The 17,142-nt window shown below is 38.2% G+C and overlaps 1 protein-coding gene across 5 annotated transcripts in view; it reads left to right on the forward strand.

The window, feature by feature from the left end:
• The window catches only part of RFX3 (regulatory factor X3), a 292,285-nt gene extending 279,117 nt beyond the window's left edge, over positions 1-13,168 (forward strand). For all 5 annotated transcript variants that reach the window (XM_057723907.1, XM_057723911.1, XM_057723908.1 and 2 more), the window contains 2 exons: positions 8,094-8,136; positions 12,093-13,168. In XM_057723907.1, coding sequence (XP_057579890.1) covers positions 8,094-8,136; positions 12,093-12,331 — 282 coding nt within the window. In that variant the 3' untranslated portion in view covers positions 12,332-13,168. The remainder of the gene's footprint in view (positions 1-8,093; positions 8,137-12,092) is intronic.
• The last annotated feature ends 3,974 nt before the right edge of the window (positions 13,169-17,142 follow it).

The following is a 17,142-nucleotide window of genomic DNA, read 5'->3' on the forward strand; positions in this document are numbered from 1 at the left end:
ACTGAAATCATAGGCGATTGCTCAACTATCTAAGATTTGTAAAATTCAGAACATTACAAAGTTCAAACTAAGTATAGAATGTTGAAAGATTAGAATTGGGTCAGGAACTTCCAAATCTGCATGTGAACAATCTTCCAGCTTTTATAGGAACTGCTTTAAAGGTCCTTATTCCTTCACTGACTTCTTAGAAGAACAGAGAGAGAAGCAGTTGGTTAGGTCAAGGTTTACATGCTGATACCCATCCGGGCTCATCGGCTGTTTCTGGTTGTGCGATCATCCTCATTCCGCTAAAGGTACAAAACATACAACACTATCCTTCTTCGGCCAGCCCTTCTCGTGGTATTTGCTTGAGTCATAAATGGCTTGTTCATTACGTAAACTGACTTCGACTTCAGCTCTAGACTGAGTTTATAGTGTCGAGAACCTTAAGTCAAAGCCTACGGAACCCTTCCATGCTGAAGCAGGACGCCTTGTGGCCCCACTCAGCTAGAGACACTTCATTTTGAAATCACCGTCTTATGGTTTTAGGATTAAATGGAATTCTGGGATTTTATCGTTAGTATTTGAAAGCTGAGTCTTGAAGACAATAAACCCTGTCTGTTTCATATATGAGAAAACCTGAGGATCAAAGAGTATTATGTCTGGGATCACAGGACTGATAGTGGTAGAGCTGGGATTCAAACCCAGCTCAGGCCGGCTCCACATCCTATGTTGTTTGACACCCAGATTTAAATTCCATATTTCCCATTTAACACCTTTGCAACCTGAGCAAGTTATATATATCTGTATCTCAAGAAAACTTGAGTTTTTCTCATCAACAAAATAAACATAAGAACCATTCCATCACAGAGGTGTTGGGAGGACTGAAGTAGGAAGGTAGATGGGTATATGTGATTAGGGATAGGTGGACAGATGGGGTGGATAGGCAGGCAGACAGGCACATACAAGGTACCAGATTTTTGTTAGTTCCATTTCCTTTCCCTTTCCTTTCCATAAGTATATAAAAATCTGAAGCTGCGTGTATTAGTCAAGAAGGACTATGTTTGATTGCCTTCTACTCTGAATTAGACTTTTTTAATATTGATTTTACACTGACAATCCAAGTAATAATGTGTTCAATTAGACCATCTTTTTTTTTTTTTAATAACTTTATTTATTTTATTGGCTGTGCTGGGTCTTTTTTGCTGTGTGCAGGCTTTCTTTAGTTGCGGTGAGTGGGGGCTACTCTTCTTTGTGGTGAGTGGGCTCCTCATTGCTGTGCCTTCTCTTGTTGCAGAGCACGGGCTCTAGGCGTGTGGGCTTCAGTAGTTGCAGCACATGGGCTCAATAGTTGTGGCTCACGGGCTCTAAAGCACAGGCTCAATAGTTGTGGTGCACTGGCTTAGTTGCTCCACGGCATGTGGGATCTTCCTGGAGCAGGGATCAAACCCGTCCCCTGCACTGGCAGGCGGATTCTTAACCACTGTGCCACCTAGGAAGCCCTAGACCATCATTTTTTGACAATACAAAGATAACCTTAGAAGTTGAAATTAGTAAAACAGGTAACATAAAGACACATGAAGGCTTTAATAATACTATATTACAAGGGGAAAAATGGCCTGTAGACAATTTTTGAATGGTGAGTCAAATGATTCATGAAATTACAAAGCATCCAACAGCATTATTTAGGATGTAGCCAAAGTGGTAATCAGAGGCAAACTAATTCAATGCTTTATGAAACACAGCCAACAAAACAGAATGGGGAAAGAAGTCAATTAGAAAAGAAAATGGCAACATTAGGGAGGAAGCAGAAACATAATTGGATCTAACTAGACATAGCTAGACTTGGATGAAATCTTAACAGTAGGAACAGTCTTATAAGTACTTGTGAAGTGGGAAGAAAGTATTATATATAAAATTATATATAGGTAAAATGTATGCAAGTTAACATGTAAAAGTCCCAAAGAGACATCTGATGGCCGCTCATCCCCTGCTAGCACCTTGGCATCTGTCTGCAGCATCTGTACAGCATGGATCCTCGCAGAACCACAGAGCAGTGTTAACCCAAGAGGGCTTTCCAAGGTTGTTGGGGCCGCTTACTGTGCAGTTTGGTGGCACAGGTTGCTCTCATGAAACTGTCCAGAGGACCAATATGTATGTAAGTGGTCCTTAGTGTATAACGTTATCATCAGAGATGCTCCTGAGGCCTCTGTTTGGAGTCAGGAATGACTACGTTATGTCTCACTAACAACTTTCAGCTCTGTGATCTTGGTAAACTTCTTGGATGTGTGCGTGGTTTCAACAAGCCTAAACCTTGAGATGCATGCTGCGAAAAACTCTCAGAGGTAGGAAGTTTTGTACATAAACTTCGAAGTCTGTAAATGAAGATAAAGAACAAATGCCCTTCGTGACATATACGTTAAAAAAAAAGAATTCGTGCCTATATACAATACTATCCCACCCCACCCCTAATGAAGAGCACAAAACAGACAACACTGAGGGAAAAATTACTGTGTTCCAAACAGCTGGATCTGGAGGATGTATTTCCTCCAAGAATAGAAAAAGTTTATTGTCAAAGGATTTGATTCAGGCAAATGTGACAGTTCTTTTGAGATAGCTTAGATATGTGTAGCAGGCAGTGTAATAGCCTCCAGAGATGTCTACATCCTAATCCTGGGAACCTGGGGATACGTTAGGGTACAGAAGGCCTTAAGGTTACTAATTCATTGACCTTCAAATAAGAAGGTTATCCTTGATTATCTGGATTGGTCCACTGTGATCACAAGGGTCTTTAAATGTAGAAGAGAGAAGCAGAAGAGTCAGTGTCAGAGTGATGCAGTGGAAGCAAGTCTTGACCAAACCTTGCTGGCTCTGAGGATAGAGGGGGGTCCTACCCAGGACTGTAGGCAGCCTCTAAAAGCTGGAAAAGGAAAAAAGAAATTCTCCCTTAGAATCTTCAGAAAGGAATACAACCCCACCAGCACCTTCATTTTAGCTCAGTGAGACCCACTTTGGAATGCTGACTTCCAGAATTAAAAAATAATACATTTGCATTATGGATAGCCACCACATTTGTGCAGGCTTGTTTCATCAGCAACAGAAACCTCTTACAGTATAAAAGCTACATTGCTCTGAATGAAGTCAGTTATTACTTGTGGGTTATGAATTTTTCCTCCAGTATATTATTTTTTTTGTTACTTCCTCCGCTCTTCTACATACATACTGCTCACTCCATGGATAACGCCACACCAAAAACCATCCTCATCTCGAACTATTCCTTATTTGCTCTTACCCGTGGAGAACTTATGCTATTGGACTATCTCTTCACATCTTCATCCAAATGGGAACAAATTTCCCACTAGGGAAGTGTGCCTCATCTATATTACTATACATAGTCTTCTTCCCAGTCTCTTTTCCATGCAATCTTTCCTCGTATGCTAAACTTCGTCCCTCTTCACCTACTGATTGGCACAAACACCAGCCTTGGTCTATATCTATACATACAAGCCTCCATAGAAAAGAGAGGAGGGTTAGTCTTCCAGCTGATGTCCATGTTTAAAACTTGACCCTTTTTTCTTTCCTTGTGGCCTTCATTACTTGATGAAGTTAGTTTTTTTTTTTTTTATTTACTTATTGTTTATTAGTTGCATGTGGGATCTTCCTGGACGAGGGCTCAAACCCGTGTACCCTGCATTGCCAGGTGGATTCTTAACCACCGTGCCACCAGGGTAGCCCCAATGAAGCCAGTTCTTAAAGTCTCTGGTTCCATATCCTCCCTGTGGCCAAAGTCTTCACACCCTCCTTAAAGACAAAATCTTCCATTTCCTTCATTGTCTGTGCACTGGACCAGATCTTCTAGGGCTTACAGGTTCTTATAGCCAAAGGTCAGCTCATAATCTATTTTTTATAAGTAAAATTTTAGTGGAACACATTCACACTAATTCATATACCTGTTGTCTATGGCTATTTTTGCACTATAGTAGTAGAGCTGAGTAATTGCAACAGGACCATAATGCCTAAGATATTCACTGTCTGACCCCTTACTAACCCCTGTACTAGACCATACACTTTCATATTTTGATGCCAGCATGTAATTGGTTATACATTGTGTATGTGTGTGTGTGTTTGTGTGTGTGTGTGTGAGAGAGAGAGAGAGAGGTTGTATTTGCCTATAAATCTATAAATCTGAACTTAGTAGCAGAGAGATTTTGTAGTAAGGTGAGGTTTCTGTGGAGGATGTTTACCTGGCTGCCCAAATGGTGTGGTTATGATTCCTCACTAATCCTTCCTCCTCAGGATGGGGTAACTCTTCCAGCAGGGAAAGCATCCCCACGGGTGAGGTCTTCATCCCAGCCCCTGTTTTGTGGGTCCCCGTGGATCCTCACTCACCCGTGTGCTGTCTGAGCCCCCTGGCTTCCTTTGCATTGTTTCAGTCTCCAGCTATTACGATACCAGACTTGCCCCCCTCGCCTTGGCACGTTCGCTGCTGCTGAGTCTAATACGCAGTGGTCCCCGCAGTACACCTGTGGGCTGCATCCTCCCATGCTGAGCCTGGTTTCTCTCGTGGTGCCTGTGCTTAGGCCTCACAGTCCTATGATGAACTACTTCTCAGCTGCTTGACCGCACGTCGGGGTCATACTCAGGGTCGCTGTCAAGGGTGCTGCCCGCAGTCGCACTGGCAGTGCTGACCAGTCTCCCACTTGTACTTCCTGGCCATTTCTGTGCATTATGACTGTTTGGTCTAACAGACTCCTGCTGCCTGCCTTGACCACACGGTGTTCAGTCTGCTGTTGGTCCAGGAGCATGCTCATTATGACCCCTTTCAGGGCCTGGAGGAGGTGGTTTCTGGGCTAGGAGGTCTTTCTTCCTGAAAACAACAGATAGGCTTTGTCCATGTTCCATTCTGTTTCTACTTCAGAACCGTCCCTATTTATCTGGCTGACAGAATTCCTACCTACATCAAAGGCCATATGCTTTCTACCCCAGAGCACACTTTAAATCCCTGAGTTGATATTCCTTCCTCCATGTATAAAACATACGTTCTCTCTCCCTCTCTCTCCTTTCCTCTTTTCCTTACTCCCTTCCTAAACTGCTGGTCAGAGTATCTGGTCTCAAATCTAATACCACCATATTTCCTATATAATGTTAGACAAATTAACATGTTTTCAGTAGCTGTAAGGTTAAATCTAAGCTCCTTACCTTGCCAAATTCATAAGTTTTTTTGTGAGGCAGTGATGAAGAGTGACAGGGAGGGAGATGCTTAAGGACTTCCTTATGCCCACCCTCAGCCTTCCCAGCCTCCCTTCCCTTTCTTCCTCCCTTCCTGCTACTTTGACTTGCTGCTCCCTCCAAAGCCCGCTGCAGTTGACTTTACTTTCTAATAACGCTGTGCTTTTAAAACCTTCTTGAAGGTTTCCTAGGCTGCCTCGGTTTTGGGCTAAACTACCTATCCTTTTTAATATAAGCAACTTCTGATACTCACCTTCAGAAAGAGGGAATATTTCCAAATTAATCTGACTGGAACTGGCTGGCAGAGTCTAGCACGTAGTAAGCGCTCAATAAGTATTTTTGGGGTATTGAATGAATGAACTGACTGTCCTAATCTTACTTAGTCTATCTATGGGATTAAGGTGGCTTTTCCTTAATCACATGTATATTCTTTCCTCACACTTAAAATGCTTATAAAAACCTTTACCTTCCACTATATAGGGATATCCAAACCTCTTATTCACAAGGTTTTTATTTTGAATCTACTCTGTTGTATATGTGGAACTTTGTCATTTGTCCCAGAGATACCTAGAGGCATTGGCACTTATCTCAGAGTTTTGGTTTTGTTTTTTTTTTTGTATAGTGTCCCTCACGGTGCATGGTCAGAAGCCCTCAGCAGTGCATATGCAAATGTTTATTTCCTAACAGAAATAATGATCACAGACATTTCAGTTGTTTTCTGTTTTTATTTTCATCATCCTGAGTAATCAGATGTATTCATTCAGATTAAGCAGAAATTTCCAAAGGAAAATCTTCATATTGTCATATTTTCTGTTAAGTAGCAACTAAAAGCACTGTTTCTTTTGAAGAAAAATTTTCACATGTGTCCAGCGTTTGGTTTTAGCCACTTTGCATGATATCATTGATCACCAACGGCAGTAATAATTTAGTTTCAAACAATTTTTCAGGATTTATCAAAAACAAATGGTATATTCACTTGTTATAAATATAGAAGTGTGTTTAGTCTCATCACTGCCAATTTGTTTCCAGTATTAGGTCTTAAGTGTTAAGTACTCATTTAAAGGAAATAAAAATCTTACTCTGTGTGTCAGTTGGAGATAATGTATAAATGATCCTTCAGCTTTGGCCATTCTCTGTTTATAGTTCTAAAATATTCAGATAATACCAAAAATAGATAAAGAATCCTGTTGTGTTTTTTGGTGCTTATATTCTTTAATTCAAGAAGTCCTATACAATTTAAACTGTGGTTTTTATTTAGACTTAACATAAGGTTCTGAGCCATGTGAACAGGAACAGCTTCAAAGCAACAGTTTACTATTTATGGTTTTATATTTGCTGCCCAAGGGATGTAACGATAATGCATTGGGGCCGTCTTTCAAACAAATATGCTAAGAGGTATGCATCCAGGAGGCTCTTGTCCCCTTTGTCACCTAGGGAGGCTACACATTTGTGCAGTAATGCTGTCATGGCTTAAAGTGTTGTGGAATGCCTCTTTTTAAACTGCCTCTGAACTGCTAAGAAATAATAAAGAGTAAAATGACACATTATTTTGAATATCCTGAATTGTGGCAGAGATGCATTTGATTTTGGTGAGTAATCAGAGATCATCTCAGGACCAAGTATAGTGAACAAAATGTGGAGTGTTTGGAGTTACAATTTGATGTAAAACAACAAGGCGGGCTTTCTTGAATGATACATAAACTAACTCTTGAAATTGATTGTCAAAGAGGAATTCCAGAACCCTGAACCTTGGAATAAATGTTTATGCTCCCAAGGTAGCTACTATGAAGAACAATTCATATTTAGTTAAAAAAAAATTTATATGTGTGTATGTTTGCAAAATAAGATCAGTTTTATTACTTTATAGACATATGTTGTAGATGAAAAAATTACTCCTATCATGGAACTCTTTATAAGCTAACTTCCAAATGTAAGTAGAATTTCTGTCTTATCCTTTCTAAGCTTTTGGAGAAACCTGAATTTCTAATAATGACTCATTCTGAATCTTCAGCTTTAAAAACAAGTAATGTTTACCATTTAAAAAGCAGATGGTATGAGGTTTCGCTTCACCTTTCTCTGATTAGCTTTGTTACCTCTCCTCTTCAGATTTTTATTTAGTGTATCCATCTTTGTTCACCATGAGACTCTCAAAATGTATTTTTTCACTGTAAAAATATCATCAAGCTTTTGAACCAAGGTAGTAAATAAAGTCTTAAGCTGAAGGTTATTAATGGTACCATATTGTTTTCATCCCTTTGCTGTTGCATTAATAGCAATCAGATGCCTTTTTAAATTTGGGACCCTATTATCTTAACAAATAAAAAGATCAAATTACAATAAGAGAAGTAACAAATTAAAGATTTTGTAAAAATAAATACTGTCATTGCTGGGGCTTCTATTATGTTTTTCATTTCTGCAAATAAAAACTCAAAAAACAGAGTTCAGCCAAGTGGCTGGACCACGTTTCTATAATGTAGACTCTGGGTGGACTCATGGATGGTTAATGGGGGTGGAACTGATGTGTCCTGCTTCATCAGAGCTTTTCCAAATTTATTCTACCACATCCATCTTCATCCAGGTCAGCCAGGCCCCTATTTCTTCACTGCTGAGTTCAAATAATAAAAAGTAAAATGGAGCATGGAAGGCAGAGAAAATTGTTATCCTTTTGCAAAAAGGCTAAGACAGCTAAATTGTGACACAATTTAAACTGTTCAGATTCGACAGGTTTGATAGGAAAATTAGGTGACCCGTGTAGTTATAGATCAAAATGGTCACTAGTTTACAGTTTTAAAAAGTCATAGTGTGGTGTTTTTACCGAAGTCTCTTAGAATATTATTTTATTCTGCTTGGTGGTAACTGTTGCACAAATGACTATTGTTTTGCAGTTTGGTGATTTAAATGCTGTGTCTCCTGGAAATCTGGATAAAGGTAGGAACTGAAGATAATGTACATTTTTAAGGACTTTTTTTGCGTAAGAAATTCTCATAGAGGAAAATGTAGTATATGTGTATAGCACTCTTTGTTTTGTGGACATGGCCATCCAATCCTCGATGAGAATGATAGTTACATCTTTGGAATGCTTCATTATGTCTCCATTTCTATGCTTTCTCTATGTTACATATGTTAAGTGCAAGCATTGAATTTAAATGCAGTTTAAACTCTTCTTGACTTTTTGCCTGCAGTTAATTACAGTTAATAAGAAATTATTTCTGGCCTTTGCCAGAGTCCTGGAGAAAAGTGATAAAATTGGGTCACATATTTTTATTCAAGGCTCACCTGGCAAGGAAAAGATTCCTTAGCCTACCCGTCACCAGTTCACACTTTTCAGTGGAAAAAGAACTCAGAGGTCGCAATACAGTTTACTATAAAAAGCAAGATCAATATTGGGATAGGCAAAAAGGATAACATATATACTTCTTAAATTTTCATATCAGCATTGCCACTCTGATATTGACAATATATAATTCTGAAGAAACTCATGACCTATAAAACCATAGAGTAAAAGGAACAGGGCTCGAGGGAAAATGAGGTTGGAATAGAGTGCACACAAACAAAAACAATCCTGAAAAAAAATACCAGCTCAGTTGGTTTTTTTTTTTAATGTAAAATTTCTAATAAATAAGTACTGCATAAAATATATACCTTTCTTCAAAAAACAACAAAAAACAAGTGACGATCTCTTGAGGTTTTAAGGAATTGAGGTTTGGAGTCAGGGACAAAGTATACAAAGACTGGGGAGCACTACACCATTCGCTCGTCCAGGACAGAGCCAGAGCCAGTCGGGAAACGGAGGCCTGAGGAAGGACGTGGGGAATCCGCACACGAGGTGCCGTGCTGTTCTGCGCTGTGTCCTGTGCTAGGGTACTCCGTGTTCTGCCTCCGCGGCTCCTTGGTGATGGAAGACATTCACATGCCGGAGAGAGTCCTGTGTGAATCCGCGTCACTCCCACGTTAAACTCCTGTCACTCTCAACTGTGTACATGTTAATCCCTATTCTAGTAATATGCATAATAGCAACACAGGAAAAGTAGAGAATGATAGCCTCAAAACATCATTGCTGCAAATATGTATTCTATAGGGTGAACCAAAGAAACGTCAGAAAATAAATCGATGATGAGGCCAGTTTGTAATTTCAGCGCAGGAAAAGTGGCTGTTGAAACCCAGATCCGACATAAGGCCACCCTGATGATGCACCAACACCAAAGCCTCGTAATTCACATTTGGGGGTTTCATCCCAGGGTGCCTGGAGGTGCAGCAGGAATGTTGCTCCTGGGCCAGACACTGAATGGCAGCGAGTCTTCTTTGTGAAGTGTTGAACCAAAGTCTTTGGTGAACTTCAATAGCACCTAGTTTTAGTTTTTGTGTACCAAATTCCCATAACTTCAAGTAGGTTCCTAGGAAATGTTTTTGAGTCTTTATATAAGGAGCCTAAAATGTCTGTGGGAACTAGAGAAAGGCCTTGCTTTTGTGATTGCTTTGTAGCCTATGCAGAGGAACCCTGTCACTCACAAGTGGACCTGAAGCAGGGTGGCCTAGAGCCCTGGAGTTTGTTCTGTCCGTCGCCCCATTGCCTTTTCCATCTGCAGCAGCGTAGATGACATCCCACTCTCTCTCCACTTGCCTGCCTGCTTGAAATGATTTTTTTTTTCTTTTACTGCTGCCTCTTTTATTATTTTGACACTATTTCTCAGTCACAGAAAAGTTGGTGGAGAGGAAGCCAAGAAGCAGCGTGACTTGCTTTCACCTTCCTGGAGTGGCTCTGCTGGTCCCATTCACCCCCCAAACTGGATGCTTCTTGACATATATCCAAACTAGCAGATTCAGAACCTCAGGCTTGAATGTGAAATCTTTAAGAAATTTTTGTGGGCTTTTTCCACAAAATGAGAATTTAATTTTTTTCCAGATAATAAAAGTAATATTAGTTGTGTATAATGATTTCAAATAATGCAGAGAATTAGAAATTATAGAAAGTGAAAACTTCAAAGTCAAAAGCCTAAGAGACTACCGCCATTAAGAATTTAGTGTGAGGATCTTTCCAGACCTTTTTTTGTTTGTTTATATGAAAACAAATACAGAAACAAAATGCAGAAGTATCATACAAGCATATTTTGATTATATTCTCTTAATGAAGCAAATATCTATCAAATGTAGCCCTCTCCTGCAGCTTGCAAGCCCTCTGAATGTGCTTGTTCTGACAAGCTGTGATGCTGTCATCAAGTCCATTTACCAGAGGCGAACGGTAACCGGATAAAGTAGGTGGCCAAGATATCACGCCTCATCTAAGAAAACTTCTCTGTGTATCATTTAATGCAATACAGACATCATTTCTAGTCAATACATCTAATCTCAACCTTTTTAATCACACAACATTCCCAGAAGAGGTTGCTCCCGGCGACTGCACACTGTACAACCTGAAGAGCCATAGATGGAGGCCCTGTTACCCTCATCACTTTTCTCTGGAACCATCTTTGCACCATTTGATAGTAAGAGAAAAAAGTCAGGGAGCTCATTTATATCATTTATGTTGAGAACTGTATTAGCAGAACTGCTGCAGGTGTGCCCCAGTTGGTAAAACTAGACTCAACCCCTCTTAGACAGAGTCCAGCTGACTTTTCAGTTACTTGTTACACACTCCTTGTACGTGACATGCCATAGAATACAACGGAGATCTGGTTCTATTAATACAAGTCACCGTAAGAAGTCAAAACTCTTAAGAGTAAGTATAAATATATTTCAGTTATAGCTGAGGTTTTGGTGTAATTATATATGGGGGTTTTTGGGTAAACAATAAAACATGTTGAAGATGAAGTAAAAAGATTTGTTGGGTTTTTGTTTGTTTGTTTTTTGTGTGGCCATGCTGCGCAGCTTGTGGGATCTTAGTTCCCTGACCAGGGATCCACACAGGGCCTGGCAGTGAAAGTGCGGAATCCTAACCACTGGACCGCCAGGGAATTCCCAGTGAAAAGATTTTTGAGGCAGAAATATATCCCTAGCTGTTTAAAACTTAGTGTTCACGAAGAGGTATTCTCTCCACTTCTCTGAGGAGAATCTTACACAGTAGTAAAGCTGTGTGTGAGCATTCTCTGTCTGCTGTGCTTTTGAACTTAGTGCATGCTGGAAAAAATGAAATCATATTATTATAATGATGTTTTAGTTAATATAAAATATATTAAAATTTGGAGGTAACAGTGACTATTTATACACCTAGTTTCCAGAAATAAATACCAGCTGTTAACACAGAGCATCAGTGTTGCTAGGAATGGAAATTCATTGTGCATTTTAAACCTGATACTACGGCCTCATGCTTCATTTTGTAATAAAAGTTGAGGACCTAATTAATATTGTGATCTATAACATTCACGGCCACAGAAAGTCTATAAGCAGCCCCTGCTTATACACGCTATAGTTATTTTGTGAATCAACATAGGTCTCACGTTAACATCAGCACAGATGAAATTTACATCTAGTGTAGATTTCCAGAAGAAACTGAAATTTTTTTCTTTCTTCCTTTTTTTTTTTAGTTAGCACTTTTCAGCTCAATACAGTCCCGAAACCCAGCATAGTAAACCCAAGTGACTATAATAACACAATTATGCCACTATTTAATGTAAAAACTTTAGGGAACTCCAAAGGTCTTCTTAAAAGAGCTATTAAAGGTATCAATCACAAACTAGCCAAGAATAAATTACCTTTGCTGTTTCAAAGAATAGAGCACTGACACAGGTAAAATCTGCTGAAAGGAAAACCCACAAGCTTTGTCCCCCAAGAAGGGCTAAGAAGGTGCTTTCTTAATGTGCTATATTAACGTGTTTCTAAAGCGTGTGTTGATTGCTCTTTTCCAATTTGTCTTCTGGTAATAGTCTTGGTATTTTTTGTTTGTGCAGATGAAGGCAGTGAAGTGGAAAGTGAAATGGATGAGGAATTAGATGACTCTTCAGAACCTCAAGCCAAAAGAGAGAAAACCGAGCTGAACCAGGCATTTTCAGTGGGCTGTATGCAACCTGTTCTCGAGAGCAGCGTGCAGCCAACCCTCCTGAACCCAATTCACAGCGAACACATCGTCACAAGTACTCAGACTATCAGACAGTGCAGCGCTACAGGAAATACCTACACTGCAGTCTAAAGAATATTAAAGCGTATTTTTCCAGCTAACATTAACCCTGTTGATATTGGGCTTAAGTTGAAATTTTAATAAGCCTGAAGGTCGACTGTTGTCAAATTCTATCTGTGCTGAACATTATCTTTTTGGAGTTGTGAAATGGAATGGGTGTATGTATTTTGCCAGGTCTGTTTTTTTTTTTTTAATGGAAATGAATTATTTGCCTCTTAATAATGAGTTTTTTTTTTCCCCTTAGTTTTGGGTGTCAAGAAGGATTTTTACAACACTTAATGTTTTTGTTTTCTTATAATTAAAAAGTAATTTACATTTTTTGTAGCTTAAAATATTTTATTGTTGATTGTTAGTCTTGGTGTATGATTTCATGTGTAAGTTTTTAATTAGATGCACTTCTGTGAAATATCAAAAGAAATGATTTTCTTTGATTTACACTGGAGGCATGCCCATTTGGCAGCAGACGCATCAGAATTGCTTTTGAAAGGTGCTTTTCATTGGACAGAACCACAAGACACTATTTTGATAACATTTTGGAATATGGAGAGAGAATGCAGAGCGTTTTTATTATCATGCTAGAGGGTTGGGAAGGTCATCTATTTTTCTCTGAAGAAAAACTGAGCTGTGCATTTAGCAGTTCAGAGTAAATGACAGAATTGCAAGAGATTATGCTAATATGTACATAATTTGTGTACATAATTATTAAACCATGTTAATGCAAGCTTCCGTTAAACATTGAATTTTAACTGTTATTTGCATACCAATTCCTCTGTTTAAAGACTACTGATTCTGTATTTGGGACCACTGCACAGATGCATTCTGCTGTTGAGTGGGGCTATTATAGTTAGATACCGAAGCTGAAAAAAATGACTTGACTTTTTTTTTTTTTTTAAAGTGTATATGCTACTTATGCTGAGCTGGACATACAGGAAACCATTCCATTTGGGTGACTTTCTTTTATTCCAGGTCTTTTTCCTAATAGTAGTTCAATATGCTGCTATTATAAAAGAAAATTTATAGAATGCAAGGAATGTAGCAACCTGCATATCGTTATTTCCTTCAAAAATATTTCCTGGTTTCTAAAGTATGTGGATTTAAATTTTAAACAGAACCTGAAGGCAGTGTAACTGGCACACCGCACGGTTGCTTGTCCGCAATTCTGTAGGATTTGGATAGGTGGCTGCATGGACCAGTGCCATTGAAGAATGTACATCAGGGATCATCGTACCTCGGCTATTACATGGTGCCTTAAAACAGAACTGAAGCTAAGGTTTAGTAAGGCTTATTTTGTTCATGTGAATTCCTCTTCAATCCATTTGACAAGGTGTGCCTGTCATTTTCAGATTCCCGAAGTAAGGACAGGTAACATGTTCTTCAAAGGAAATTTAGGACAAACAAAGCAAAACAAAAAGACAAAATCACTTCCCCTCTTTGAGTGACCGTGAATTTATTTTTATTCCTAGAGCTGAATATTACTTGATTACACATCACATTGCTTAAGGATTAAGGATCAGATTGCTGTTGTGGAATAGCAGGCTAGTTGTAATTACCAACTTTGTTACGTAAAATCATATGTGTTTTGAACCATTCTTATCTAGTTATAAATTAAGAAAATTAACACAATAAGCAGGTACTTATTGAAGTGCATCTTCTCAGTCTAAATGTTTCTCTGTGTGTCTCAGTGTCTGTGTGCCCACATGCACACGAGAGTGTCCGTGGGCAGGAGTCAGCTACAGAGTCAGAAGGTGAGATCCCAGAGAGGATACACCCATCCCTACTTTAATTTACGTGAAAAGCAAGGTTCTTTTAAGCACTCTAATTATTAACAACAACAGCAACAACAACAACAAAAAACAGGCACATCCATTTAAATAGTTCGAAAAAAGCTAATTAGCAAAAATAAATAATACACAAATACATAGAGCCAAAAAAAGGGAAAGCACAAAATGATTTACAGATTATTAATGAGGCCTATATTAAACTCAAGAGGTTTATCTTTCCAGTTTTACTAGGGTTGGGAGGGTGGGGGGTGGAAAGGAGAGGGTGAGCCAGTCTGTCAAATTGAAAATACCAGACGGCTTATCGGGTAACATGCAGTACATTTCAGCTGTTGTTACTTGATTGCCTTAGACTACTCAAATAACTAAGATCCACAAAGCTTCTTAAGGAAACTTTAAATGATTTAGATATAATTTTTAAAATTGATTCAAATTTTGTTTCATACAACTCACTCACATACTTGAAAGTCTCCACTAGCATCCTAGCATCACCGTCATTTATATATCATTTAAATGATCATTCCCCTTTTTCCTCCCCAAAGGGCAGTGAATTTGCACTATCACACATACACACACACAGACGCAAACAAACACCTTAAAGCTGCAAAGACCATGTATCTACTTCATTGTGCATTAGGAAAAGTTTACAGGTAAAATTAAAATCTAAAAAGGAAAAAAACATTTCTTCATTTTGACCCTCCTTTCTGAATTTTTTCACTTCCCCATTCACCACCCCCAGAACTATATTATATCTGTACTGGACCAAATGTCTTTACTGGTTTCATCTTGTTTATTGAATGATTTTAAATGTGTTTATTATCATTGTTTAATGTTGGATATATTTGTATCATTAGAGGAATCTGATAATAATGAGCAAATTTAGATTGATGAAAGTTAGGGATTGGGCACCCTCCAGGATTCAACATTTCTTCCAATTGTTCATGGTTTGTTCTAAAACTAGGACAGATTAGAGGAATTAAATATTATTACATTTCAATTTGTTTCACTAAAAATATTCTAATGTCTTTTATGAATACAGTTAGGGACATTAATTCTTTGTGACTAGAGTAGGTAGTTCTGACCAATAGACAAAATAACACCTGTGATGTCTGCTATTTCCTGTAATCCATAGTAAGACACACACACATATATACAGTCACACACACACACAGACACACATCTTCAGCAATTTTGGATTTGAATTGTGACATTATTAGAAAATAAAAGTATAATTTTATACAGTTGGGCAAATTGGAGCAAACATTTTTTGAACATTTTATTTTCATTTTGTTTATTCACAGAAACTATGACTTTTCTAAGTAATGTTATGACTAACTCTCAGAGTAGATTTATTGACAAGTGACAAGTACACATTTTAAAGACTTCATAATATATCTTGACATTGTAATTAAACATTAGTGATGAAAAATATCTGTAGACCTAGTGCTATGCTTTTAATGAGGAAAAATGTGAGGAAGGCATGTTGGCTATTTTTAAGTTTCAAAAAAGATATATCCATGTAACAGGGTGGAGTATCATGGTTATACTTTGATCTTCACATACACTTTGAGAATCATACCCAAAAGATTTGCATTTACAAAGCCAGTGAACAATGGGGTGAAATGCATGAACCATCTCCTTGGAACACAGGGCCCAATTTTAAATTTTTTCTTTGGATATCAAGTGGCTGGTCACTTTTTCAGGATTCTCATCCAAACTACGTTTGGATTGACTGTATAAGTCTTACTGCCTTTTCAGAAATCTGCTTTCCTTTTTGTGCTTTTTCTTGTACTGTATAGCACGGTTCATGCACCTCTCTTTAGATGGTGTACTTTAAAAACGAAAGTAAATTTTAGAAAATGATTTTTAACACTGCATACCTAAAATTAGTAGTGTGCAACATTGACTGCCTTTGATTTGTAGTAGACGAGTAAAAATGAACACGTTCTTGTAGAATGCTGTCAAAGTCGTTCAGGACTGAATATGGTTTCATTACCGTAATCATGAACCTTTTTACATGAACGCACTCTCTAGAAGTGCTACAACGTGATGCATTTTCAAATTTGAAAAATTCTTCAGATGATGTATTTGAAATGTCTAAAATAATGCTGTGCTTGAAACATTAGTGTAAAAGAAGAAAATGTGGGTCACTGTGATGTTGGTCCTCCCTGTGTGGACACAAGCAGAAAGTAAAAAACTTCAGCAAGTCACCTTTGTGTGCAATTTGAGGCAGTGGTTATATACAACAAATTGACCTTTGTTACCACCTCCCTCCCCCAAGTTCTTGGTGATAAAAAAAACAGTCATCAAAAAATTGAAGTTAGAACTCGTGATTTGTATGAATCACAGCAGAACATGGGGGAGAGGGGTTGACATGCAGTGCTATCGAAAATTAGGCTTGTCACTAGATCAGATCAACCTCCATGTGTATGGTTAGAACAAATCAATTAATGGAAGTCTAGTATTTCTGCAAGTTTGGTGATTTTTTTAAAACTGGAATAGAAGCATTAATTCAGTGCTTAGTTCTAGTATTAGAAAACCCCTTTGATGTGATGCCTTGTATTAACCCTTTGAGCATTGTAAGATATACAGTGGGGGACAAAAGCCTTTCAGATCATTTATTTAGACTTAGACCGGTAAAATATACTCTATATCCAAATGTCTAATTATGCTGTTTTTTTAAAAGGGGGGTAGGAAGAGAAAGTGTTTCCACGCTGAACACTTGCATTTTATATACAACTCTTAATTTTCTTCAAGAGGGCTTGATATATTTATTCCCAAATATTCACTGCCATCTAAGTAAGTGTACTGTTTACAGAAAAATAAAATAAAATAAACTTTTCTAGCATCACACCATGACTCTAGAAAAGGAGGACAAATACATGGGCCTGTAGACCTATGTCATAACTGATCTCTGCACATTGAAAGTACCTAGATTGCCTTTAAAAGGTATGATAAAGAAAGGGTTACATTTCTTTTTTTTCCCCCCAAACAGAACAAAAGATCTCGTTTATTTAGCTTTAGAAAGTACAATTGTAAGTGAAG

Source organism: Hippopotamus amphibius, chromosome 2 (assembly GCF_030028045.1).
Source record: "Hippopotamus amphibius kiboko isolate mHipAmp2 chromosome 2, mHipAmp2.hap2, whole genome shotgun sequence".
Classification (NCBI taxonomy): Eukaryota; Metazoa; Chordata; class Mammalia; order Artiodactyla; family Hippopotamidae; genus Hippopotamus; species Hippopotamus amphibius.